General features: G+C 31.6%; 1 protein-coding gene across 2 annotated transcripts in view; it reads left to right on the top strand.

Annotated features, from left to right (window-relative positions):
* The window catches only part of LOC127702496 (mitochondrial mRNA pseudouridine synthase RPUSD3-like), a 41,584-nt gene that overhangs the window by 28,621 nt on the left and 383 nt on the right, over positions 1-12,580 (top strand). For both annotated transcript variants that reach the window (XM_052206715.1, XM_052206717.1), the window contains exons 5-8: positions 1,713-1,820; positions 8,934-9,021; positions 10,589-10,715; positions 12,340-12,479. In XM_052206715.1, coding sequence (XP_052062675.1) covers positions 1,713-1,820; positions 8,934-9,021; positions 10,589-10,715; positions 12,340-12,479 — 463 coding nt within the window. The remainder of the gene's footprint in view (positions 1-1,712; positions 1,821-8,933; positions 9,022-10,588; positions 10,716-12,339; positions 12,480-12,580) is intronic.

Here is a 12,580-nt window from a genome sequence, read left to right as displayed (position 1 = left end):
CCATTGGTGGCCTTCGGCTGTTTTGTTTACTCTATGGTCGGGTTGTTGTCTCTTTGAAACATTCCCCATTTCCATTCTCTATTTTAACATGTAACCTTCCAACTTTTTTTAGTCTGTCTTAACTATATTTTACATTAAACAAAACAAGAAAAATAAACTACACAGTGCAGCTTCCAACAGGATTACAACAAGAAAATTAATTTTAAAAATGCGGTCAAAAGTCAAAATTTGCTTGCAGTGGAAAAATGCAACAGCTTGATATTCATTTGAAATAAAATAATTGTAATGATTTACACAACGTTACTTTTTCCAATATAAACATTCAAATTATTTTGTTTTTTGTTGTTTTTGATTAATTTACAACATCTTTACAAAGACCACATTCTGACTTCGAAATTAAGTAGACAATAAAAGCGATGTTCATTATCTTTCTTATGTTGTAAGTTTAACTTGTCATCTCGTAAATATGAAGAAAGGATAGTCCGGTTGTCTTATACGTCAATGAAACACAAAAAAAAAGACAAAAAATAATAAAAGGGGCAACATTCATTCTTCAACAAAAGAATACATCACAAGAATATAAGTTTTGTAAGAAAAAGACCAAATTCTTGAGATGTTGTGGAGGACTTGAATAGCCAAGGCAAACTGATAAATATCTGAATGAATGAATCGATTTATGTAAAAAAAAAACCAAGGTATTAAACAAAAAAATAAAATGATTTTTTAATTATCCGGAACTCTTCACAAACAAACCTACATGTATGCATTGAATGAATAGTAGGCCACTCTTTTAAAATGATTACAACGTAGAAGTACTTATTCTCGTAATCAATAAGATATATTGTGAATTAACCCCATCAACTTAAAGTTTTTTACGATGAATAAACGTATTTTTGTATTATTTAATGATATCAGCTCTGAACATTATTATTCTTTAAAATGAAACTGTTGTATGCGATGTTATAAAAAATATTTAAAACAAATCTTTTAAAGTTTCATTTTATGTATCGAAATGTGTAACAAGTGATCATTATTTAAATCCCCACTGGAAGGCCTCTGATAGACTGAGTGAGCATAAAATCATTGTTATCGATAGCCGATGGCAAAAAAGTTAAAGGTAAATTATTCAGTAGTATTACCAACAAAGGGTTTACGGTTGTCTACGCTGATATGAAAACGATTCTATTTTCCCTCTACCAATGGACCTTGGGAAAACAATCTTTTCTCAATTTAGTAATTTTGGATATAAACTTTTGATGAAAGTCATGATTATATAATATTGATAGGTCATAGATGCAATTGAGAAAAACTTGCAACAACCTATAATATGGCCTGGAATTACTAACATCTATGTATTTACTTCATTATAATTTGACTAGAAAGAAAATTAAACATATGCATTTAAAAGTGATATTTTAACTCAACAGTATACAGGAAAAATAAGAAGCTCACCAGCATGATCTAAGGATGTTAAGCTCACCAACATGACCTAAGGATGTTTGCCTCATGTTTATAGTCAACTATATATATGAGTGCAATAGTTCGTAGTTATGCTTGGACCACAATTTTGTAGGATTTTCTGACTTCCTTCTAGTTATTGGTTTAAATATTTTACAGAGGGATTCATATTGTAAGTTTCTGAAAAGTTTAAACCCTGACATTGATACATGTACCAACAATCTTTTAAAGTTATTATTTTATACAACTTTCAGGAATCACAGTGGCATAGTTGTATTTGGAAAGAATAAAGTTATTACTAAAAGTATTGCAGATAAATTTTATATGGCTTACGGAAATAAGCAGTTGCATCAACAGTTTCAGTAAGTTTAATTGTGATACCGGGTAGATGAAATGGAAAATACATATCTTGTGACTGTTCTATCCCCACACAACAAAGTTTTCGATTGGAACATGATAAAATAATTTGATATGTATCTGTCTATCTGTCTATCCATGTAAACACACTTTGTCAACATAAAACAGACTTAAAGATTTTAGCAAATAACATGAAACATGTACAAATACAAACAAAGAGAGATGTAGGGTGTACTCTAGGAAAAAGGTTCAATTGTCTGTCTATTCATGCAAACACAATATAGACTAAAAGGCTGCAGAAAAAACTATAAAACTTTGTACATTTATGAACACAATGAGATGGGGGTGTACATCAATGAGATAGCAACTGCACAAATAACCAAAATAATAAAAACTCAAGTTTGCTTTGGAGTAGGACTTTATAAGTTTGCAGTATTGATACAAACCATGAATGGCAATCATTTTTGCTGAAATTGCCATTCCATAGTTGTTTCCCTTGAATAATCTCAAAATTACACTTTAGAGAAAAAAGTTTGATTTGTATCTAGTCAGAAATAAATCTGTTAACAGAGGATAACTTTTTTAGCCCGTTATAGTTCACCCCTCCGAACCTATTCTGTGTTGAAACATTTTTTCCATACTACAATTGGCTTGTGTCTCTCCCCTCTACACATCCTATTTATACTGCAATACATGCTTGTATCATTTTTGTCGAGCCTGCAAAATTTATTTCCCGAAAGCGAGATATAGCTATCCTAGACTCCATCGACAGGCGTCTACATTTAGGTTCAGTCTGTGGTTTAATTTTTTTTTATTAGGCATCAATAACTTTGTCAAACCTACATGGATTTTATGAAATTTGGACATTAGCTCGTTTATGACCAAAAGACAGTATCAAGAGCAAAATTTTGATATTATTTATTTTCATTTTTCTGTATTTTATTGATAAATGGACTTAGTTGTTTTTTTTTATTATGCCCCCGCCGTAGCGGAAGGGGCATTAAGTTTTACCCTTGTCCGTCTGTACGTACGTACGTACGTCCCAAAATTGGTTTCCGTTCTCTAACTTTAGTTTGCCTCAACCAAATGTTATGAAATTTATACACAATGCTTATTACCACAAAACACAGATCAAATTTGAATTTTTATGGCATCACTTTTACCGTTCTAGAGTTATGCCCCTTTACAAATGGAAAAATTGCTGAATTTATGGTTTCCGTTCTCTAACTTTAGTTTGCCTCAACCAAATGTTATGAAACTTATACACAATGCTTATTACCACAAAACACAGATCAAATTTGAATTTTGGTGGCGTCACTTAAACTGTTCTAGAGTTATACCCCTTTATAAATGGAAAAATTGCAAAATTTTTATTTTCTTCTAAATATCAAGTAATTTTTAAAATTGGAGTTATCTTCCTTTGTCCATGATTATAGTTGAATCAACTACAATCAATGCTTTATACAATGCAATGTTTGATTTTGACTTCCACTGATAAAACACAGATCAAGTTGAATTTGGGTAGTGTCACTTTAACCATTATTGAGTTATGCCCCTTTATAAATCAAAAGATTGCAAAACGTTTAGATTCCATTCTGTAACTTAAGTTTGCCCCAACCAAACATTATGAAACCTATACACAATATTCATTACCACAAAACTAAGATCAAGTTCAAATTATTGTTTCCGTTTTCTAACTTTAGTTTGCCTCAACCAAATGTTATGAAACTTATACACAATGCTTATTACTACATATATACATAATACAGATTGAGTACGAAATTTGGTGGCGACACTTTTAACATTCTTGAGTTATGTCCCTTTATAAACATAAAAATTGCTGAATTTTTCGTTTCCGTTCTCTAACTTAAGTTTGTCTCAACCAAATGTTATAAAACTTATACACAACCGTTCTAGAGTTATTCTGTTAACATTCAGATTTAGTCTGAGATTTAAGTTTTTCAGTCATCAATAACTTTTTATTTAACCTTCATGGAAATTTATGAAATTTGGACAGAAGCTTGTTTATGACCAAAAGACACTATCCAGAACAAAAGTTTCAAAAAAATATTTACTTTAATTTTTCTGTATTTTACTGATAAATGGACTTAATTTTTTTACAGTTAACAAGTAGATACAGTCTGGTGTTTAAAGTTTGTTACACATCAATTACTTTGTGAAACCTTTATAGAGTTTTATGAAACTTTGGCTGAAGCTTTTGAATGATTAAGAGATAATGTCTGAAGCAAACCTTTGAAAACATATTTTTTCATTTTAGTATTTATCTGATAGAATGATTTTTTCACAGTTAACATTTACAGACAGTCTGGGATTAATTTTTTTTTTCACATGATAAATTTGTAAACCTTCATGGATTGTTATGAAACTTAGGCAGAAACTAATCTTCAAGACCAAGAAATAGAACCTTAAGAAAATGTTTGAATTTTTTTAAATTCTGTATTTTACTGATAAATGGACTCACTTTTTAAGTCAACATCACACTTTTTCACTGACAACAGCAATCAAAGGCGAGACACAGGGTACCACAGAACCCCTTACAAATTTTTAGTTGGGTTGCAACATTCTGTGCGTTCATTATTATTTGCTGGATACCACTTTTTGAAGATTTTGTGGGCATAGGTAAACCACAAATTTAAGTCTTCAATTTTGTACAAATTTTCTATAGGATTGTACATAGCAGGGCTCGACAATAACGCTTGTCCGATTGTCCGGTACCAGAGGAAAAAAAGGTCGGACAAGTAAAAGCCATATCAAGCTTGTCCGATGGGATAAAATAAATTAAATCCAACTTTGATGATCAAAGTAATAAACAAAAACCAAGAAAAGAAGATAAATACAAATGTTAATTTGATGTTTACTTGCAATGATAATTCAAAACTGGTTCTATGTCAGATACTTTATAACAGATAAAATGCATATTATTCTTGGAAACCAGTCTTACAGCCATGTAGATAAGGTATCAAGACAGTTCACACCTGCACCTCCAGAAAAGAATCGGCTCCATGATTAATAGACAGTTCGGCACTGTAGGAGACATTTCGGGACCAAGACAAACCAGTACCTTTGTTTCCCTACCTTATTCTGTTGCTTGATAGTAAATATGATAAGTTTTATTTAACAATAATATTTTTAAAAATAAAAACGAAGAAATTATTGACCATAAAATTCATAAAATCATATTTGATCATATTGCATTTGAATAAACATTTTAACATATTAAAAACAAAGCTGATTGTAGTAAGAAATTAATCATAATAATCAATATTTTATCAACATAAAAGACCAGGATACAAACCAAATGGGTGTAGACTTACAGGCCTAACAGACTATGCCTCATGTGCAGAGTCTGATGAGACTTTGGCATTGATGAAAACTATAACTTAAGTCGGATTAGTCCAGTGACATGACTAGATTCAGTTGTTCTCGACTCATATTTCTAAAAGGATATTAAATTCTTTTCTATTGTTTTAATTCATTTTGTTCATTGAATCAACTTAAAATCCGAAAAGTTAATATTTAGATTTTTTTTTGGACAAGTTACAATTCCATTCGGACAAGTAAGTTTTGGTATGTACTTGTCCTATTGGGCAAGTTGAAAAAAAAGTTATTGTAGAGGCCTGCATAGACTTTGAGAACAAAAATGCAACTTTTGCTCAATCCACGAAAGTAAGTACCCATGAAAAATAAATGAATTCATAGTAGTTTATACTATGATGAATGCTGTCTCGACACTTGGTGTGATAATGCCCCAAATGGTTAAAAACCCTTAATGATTTTGATGTAACTTTGTCAAGCATTTTATAGACTAACCTCTGGTCAAAAATTTTGGTTTACGGTTGACATAATTTGTCTCGCCTATGACAGACATACATGTAGGGATTACAATTCTGCGGTGAAAACTTTTTGTATTAAGCTTTATATTTAGAGGGTAGAATACCTAGAGGCTTCATACCTCTTATGTTACAAAGTTTCCATCTGTCATATATTCATTGTCCTTTACATCATTTTTTATGGTTCAGCGACAGCTTTAACTTTTCAGCTCATCTGGCCAAAAGGCCAAGTGAGCTTTTCTCATCACTTGCTGTCTGTTGTCCGTTGTTATCGTTGTCCATCGTCATCGTCTGTTAATTTTTACAAAAATCATCTCCTCTGAACCTAATGGGCCAAATTTAACCAAACTTTATAGCCACAATCATTATTAGGGTATTTAGTTTAAAAATCTGTCTGATGCACCCCGCCTGTCAACCAAGATGTCTGACATTGCTAAAAATAGAACATAGGGGTAAATTGCAAGTTTTACCTTTTTTTTTATGAAAACTGCTGTAAATAGAGAAAATCTGACAGTAGCAAAAATTTTCAAAATGTTCAGGATCTACAATTAAGTTTACATAACTGACATCATTAGTCGACTCCTTATTGAAGTTATTGCCCTTCAATGACAATTTTCCCCATTTTTCCATATTTTTGCCTATTATTTTTAAAACTGTAATAGATAGATAGAAACTTTAAAGAGCACAAATGATCAGGAAGACAAGATCTACAAATCTCCAGTTAACTCGTTATTTGAGTTATTGCCCTTGAATGATAATTAAGTCTATTATAATCCTGTTCGTCATGTCCCAAACATTTGAATGATATATAGGGTCAGTCCCCAGGGGTTACCCCACCACCACTGTTCTAATATCTTGTAAATGGTCGAGATCCCCACCCCTAAACCATATATATTCCTGTTTGTCATGTCTCAAACATTTGAATGATATACAGGGTCAGTCCCCAGGGGTTCCCCCACCACCAATGTTCTAATATCTTGTAAATGGTTGAGATCCCCACCCCTAAACTATATATATTCCTGTTCGTCATGTCTCGAAGATTTGAATGATATACAGGGTCAGTCTCCAGGTGTCACTAATGCATATCACTTTACTGGACCAAACCAATTTTTACTGGACTTTGCCCAATGTCAGGCGACCCAGGGAATGACGAATTATGGGAGCTTTGTTTGAGAGACTTCATAACAACATCCTGTTACAATCATTTCTTGTTATTTTTACATTTTTATAGATATAAGAAGATGTGGTATGAGTGCCAATGAGACAACTCTCCATCCAAGTCACAATTTGTAAAAGTAAACCATTATAGGTCAAAGTACGGTCTTCAACACGGAGCCTTGGCTCACACCGAACAGCAAGCTATAAAGGGCCCCAAAAATTACTAGTGTAAAACCATTCAAACAGGAAAACCAACGGTCTAATCTATATAAAAAACAATTATTGTTTGCCAAGCTATTATCGTGAAGACTATAATAGATAAATAGAAACTTTAAAAAGGAAAAATTATCAGCAGGATAAGATCTACAAATATGTCTGAAATTGTCAGTTAACTCTTTATACTAAATGTTATTCATCTTTAATGATTTTTACTAAAAGTGGTCATTGTTGAAGATGCAGGTGAGCAACACAGGCTCTTTTGAGCCTCTAGTTTTAGTTTTTTTGTCATGTGAATTTCTCACTTATTATAAGTAATGGATAAGTATACTTAGTATGTGGGTTCCTTGCAAGGTCTACATGTCCATCAGACAGGGTTCAGCTGACCTTGACCTCATTCATGGATATGTGATCAAGGTTAAAGTTATGTGATTAGGTCCTTTTCTCAGATACTGTAAGCAGTAAGTCAACTATATTTGGTGTATAGAATGATTGGAAGGTGTGCATGTTAGTCTGGCAGGTTTCATCTGCTCTTGACCTCATATTCACAGTTCATTGGTCAATGTTAAGTTTTTGTATTTTGGTCTAATTTTCTAATACAATGTACAATAAGCAATAGGTCAATTATATTTGGTGTATGGAATGATTGTAAGGTGTACATGTCTTTCTGGCAGGGTTCATCGGACCTTGACCTAATTTTCATGGTTTATTGGTCAATATTAAGTTTGGTCAATGTTTATTAGATACTATAAGCGATAAGGTCAACTATATTTGATGCATGGAATGATTGTCAGGTGTACATTTCTGTCTGGCAGGGTTCATCTGACCTTGATCTCATTGTCATGGTTCATTGGTCAATATTAAGTTTTCATAGTTTGGTCTGTTTCTCATATACTACATGCAATAGGTCAACTATATTTTGTGTAGGGAATGATTGTAAGGTGTACATGTCTTAACAAATTTGTGGCTTGGTTTACGGACCTTGACCTTATTTCCATGGATCATTAATAATGTTAAGTTTATGTTATTGTCCCCTGCGTAATGCGTTGTGGGGGACATGGAAATACTGTGTGTCCAAGTGTCTGTCCGTGTGTCTGTCCGTCCGTCGGTCCGGTCTTGTTAGCGCTCTCACAGCTACAATTCTTGCCTGATTTTCATAAAACTTATACTATAGGTTAATATCAGCAATATCTCGGACAAGTTTTATAATGGTGGCTGATCGACTTTTTTCAAAAGAGTCATGACCCTTGGAAATATTAAATTTATGGAAAATTGCCTCGTTAGCGCTCTCATGGGTTCAATTTTTTATAAAACTTATATTTAGTAAAGTATAAACTTTTTTGTCCCCCACACACGCCTTTTATTTATGAATTGTTTTATAGAACAAGAAATTAGTTATTGCCCCTGAATAGATAAAATATGTGCAAGGCGGGGGACATTGGAACTCTGTTCTTTTATTCTTGTAGTAAAACTTATCTTTAGACTATCAAAATATAAAATCAGTCATAGTTAGTTAAGCAGGTGAGACATTTTGTGTGTGCACTCTTGTTTAGCCATTTGTCTTACCTTCATCAAACTTCGCTTGGAAATGGCGCTTGTAAAAACACGACTGCTCTTGATTTTTGAGTCATCAGGTCAAAGGTATAGGTCACAATGCCTATGAATTGTTCGATATTTGCCCCCAAAAAAAATTTTCCAGACAATATCTTATGATCCCGTAACTAAATTTTTATTTTGGTGAATTATGCTCATTAGAATGTGAAAAACAATTTGTTTTCTGTTGCCAAAGGTTCAAGATTCACAATGAATTTGACATTAATAGTTAGACAACCATATGAAGGAATAGAGCATTCTGGTAGTTCCATGTATTAATTAACTATATTTGGATTTTAGTTTGCTATGTATTGGGAATTCTGAGAACCTGTCAGAAGAGATTAAACAAATATTTCTGAAAAAGAAAGAGATTCAGGGTAAACTTGAGGTATTTATGAAATCAAGCTATTGATTACGATTAAAATTTTACAAACTGAGCCAATTTTCATGCAATAGGTCAATTCTATTTGGTATACTATTAAGAGCTGTTTTTAAAAATGTCACTAGACAGAATATTACACAGGTGGAACTTTGATCTATATTTGGTAGAGGCCATCTGAAGCAAGCAGTTTCACTTAGCAAGAATGATTTTAGTGGGTACTGATAGATTATTACAGTAGTAAGCTAAATAGACAAAAGCCAAAGTTAACCTTATGTGGGTTTTGCGTTTCTTTTATGTCCTTTTTGGAAATATAACTTCTCAAATATTCAAGTAATTCTACATCCCTGGCTTTCAAAAGTTTTGTTTTGTGTTCTTAAGTACATAAAGTTTATAAAATAATTTTTACAAGTAAAACAGTTCAAATATATTAAGTTCCATAATACATTCTTGGTGAGAAAATAATTTTAGATATTTTGGCAGGTAATGATTTGAAGTATAAATGTATATTAGATAATTCAAAATTTCTTATGAAATGAAATTACCTGCAGACATCATGACAGATGGTCAGACATTAATTGTATATAATCAGATTTTCCAAGAGAATCAAGTAAATCGTAATGAAATCATGGTTGATAAATATTTAAATACTCATTTCTGTACAACTTCTTATGCACCGAAAATAAGGTTAAATGTTTGACACACTTTTTGTATGTGATTTCAGTTGCCATATATGTGAACAAATATGAATCATAGGATCAACCCGTTTCAAAAAAATGAATTTTCTAATTGTATTTGGCATGTATCTGGATAAGTATTAACATCAGATCAACCACATTCAAATCTCCATTGTCCAACTAACGTACATAATGATACTCGAACAAATTTCCCCAAAAACAATATGATTAAAATACAGATCCTGCATCTAATCTTTGCTTACAAGGATCTGACAAAGAGTTCCTTCCCTTATTGGCATTATATTTGAGCCATGTTCAAATAAATCTTGATCAGAAGGATCCCTAGGTCAGATAATGATTCATCTTTTTTAGAAATTAAAAAAAAGTGAATGTGATTTCAGATGATAAAATGTTAAATTTTGTAACCTTTCCAACTCTCTTTACCTTTAGTTTTGACAGAAGGCAAAAGTCTGCCCACTTGTGTCCAACCAACTATCAAAATGAAATAAAGTTGACTTTTCTGATATGTCAAGACTCAACTCATTTTAGACCTTTGAAATTTGTAGGTTTGTCAATTTTGTCTAATATAAGAACTTGAGCACAGGAAATATCAAATATTGAATACTTCAGTACTTATTTTGAAACAGAGTCAACCTTGATGATATAATGTATTGAAATAGTTGGTGAACATACATAACTAGTATGATAATCAAAGTACGAAATGAGTTATTTGAATTAAGTTGTGAATTTCTGAAGATTTTTTAACTAGAGCTTAGAATTTATTTATAGCATATGAAATATTGTACAAGTAAATGAAAATAACACTTTATAAGTTTGGTGCATTTGACGGATTTACCTTCATATTGTTACAAAATAAATTCTTTTTACATTTTATATAGCCTATAGAGGTTAACAAATTGTCAGTGAGTGAAAGGAAAAAAGGACAAGGTATGATATGCACCTACAAGACAAGAATACTGTCAAAAAGACTGGAAAGTGGATTTGTTGAACTAATGACTAACACGTGTAAGTAGAAAGTAAAATGTGATTCATAGATTTATATTGTCATATGCTGAACCACTGCAATACAAGTCTCTGTCTATCTATCCATCCATCCGTAACACATTATTCTCTCTTGATCTGTTTTTTAGAAAGCTTTCATGCTTGGAAGGATCTATTGTCATAAGGTGACCATATTCTACTGCTATTTTGATTTGACAATATTTGCGTCAATAATTAGTTATAGAAAAAAAAACAAAGACCCCCATTCAGTCATTTGTAGGACTATCCTTTATATTTGCATTAATTAAGGTTTTGAAGGAAAATGGTAAACAGTTTGGCAACAAATGTGTAGAAGTCTTTTAGACTAATTTTTTCTCAATCAATTATCTACCTTGAATGAGCTATTTGTAATGTGGTGAATCATTTCCAAGATTAATTGCTCTGCTCAACATTGTTACAAGCATCATGCCTTTCAAGCATAAAAATGATGATGCATACAATCTTGATATTATCCTGAATTCGTATTAGTACTGAAAACAAACATATTATACAACATTCAGATATATATATGCTGAACTGATAACTATCACATGAAAGTGTATAAATTCTAATAACATGTGAAAATATCACCAATGATCCTAAATATACATATATCCTAGTTGAACAATTAGTTAACATGTTTAACTAGTAAAAAGTAGTTTAACCTACATTTGTAACTTAAACATGTTAAAAGTGTTGAATCTATTGATATTTCCAACAAAAAAGTCAGAGCAAATGCATTATTTTGCTGATTTACCCAAGTTCTTTTATTGATTTGACTTTAAACTTATTAAAAATAGTTTCAACTAATATACATGCATGTAGCACCAAGGATATCTTTCATATTAACAATTTAATGCTGTGGATATTATATAATAATTGAAAAGTTTTTTAAGTATGGCATTTAGTCACTGTAATGTTCAATTTCAAGAAGGTAACAGCAATGTTTTTATTTTGACCCTGTTAATGAAACAAATTCAGGGAAATCAGCCATGTCTGTTGATCAAGAAAGTAGGTACCAAATTGAAACAGTTATGACAGAACAAGAGATTGTCAACCATCATTTTATATACTCATATACTCTATCAAGAAAACGAGGGCTATAATCAAAACTGATGACAAATTTAAAGATACCAGAGGTGTACTACAAGTTTTTAATAACACTATTTGTTATATTTCTCAACATGTGTCCAAAAAAAAGATGTTCGAAGATGGCTAAAAACTGGATTTTAAATTGAATTTGGCATATTTTGAGGATTTAAAAAAAGAAGAACGAGAAGGATATTTTTGCCACGGAAAAAGCTGTTGGCTTCAATAAGAATTGTTTGCCTTTAAATAAGATGAATGCAAAAAATAATACTATTGGAATAGATATTTATAAGATATATAAGTGGATATGCTTGTAAATAATATATGAACCTCTTGTTAGAGTTAGCCTATTTTTTTTAATTTATCTGCTTAAAATGAGCTAAAAGTTTAGTTCAATATTGTCTGGAGAATTTTTATGTGACATTTTCATGTAGGTTTGTAATACATGTAGATTTTCAGTGTGCATGATTATTGAGTTTGTGCAAAATAGTTTCATGATTCACATTTTTTTGTCTTGTAGCAAAATGGGATTGTTGTGAACTGTTAATGACTCAGAATTTAGCACCAATTCTAGGAGACAACACATACTCCAATAGAGTCGCACCTTTACTTGGGCAGTTAGTGTGTGTAGACCCAGAACTAGCTGATAAAGGACCACAGGTATATGTTTTGCATTTATATTATTTTTTTTTTGTGACAATGATATATACAAATTAATGTATGATAGTTTTGCATACTGGATAAACTGTATGTAGATTTTG

Source organism: Mytilus californianus, unplaced genomic scaffold, assembly GCF_021869535.1.
Source record: "Mytilus californianus isolate M0D057914Y unplaced genomic scaffold, xbMytCali1.0.p SCAF_1, whole genome shotgun sequence".
Classification (NCBI taxonomy): Eukaryota; Metazoa; Mollusca; class Bivalvia; order Mytilida; family Mytilidae; genus Mytilus; species Mytilus californianus.
This window is presented reverse-complemented; position numbering and strand designations above follow the sequence as displayed.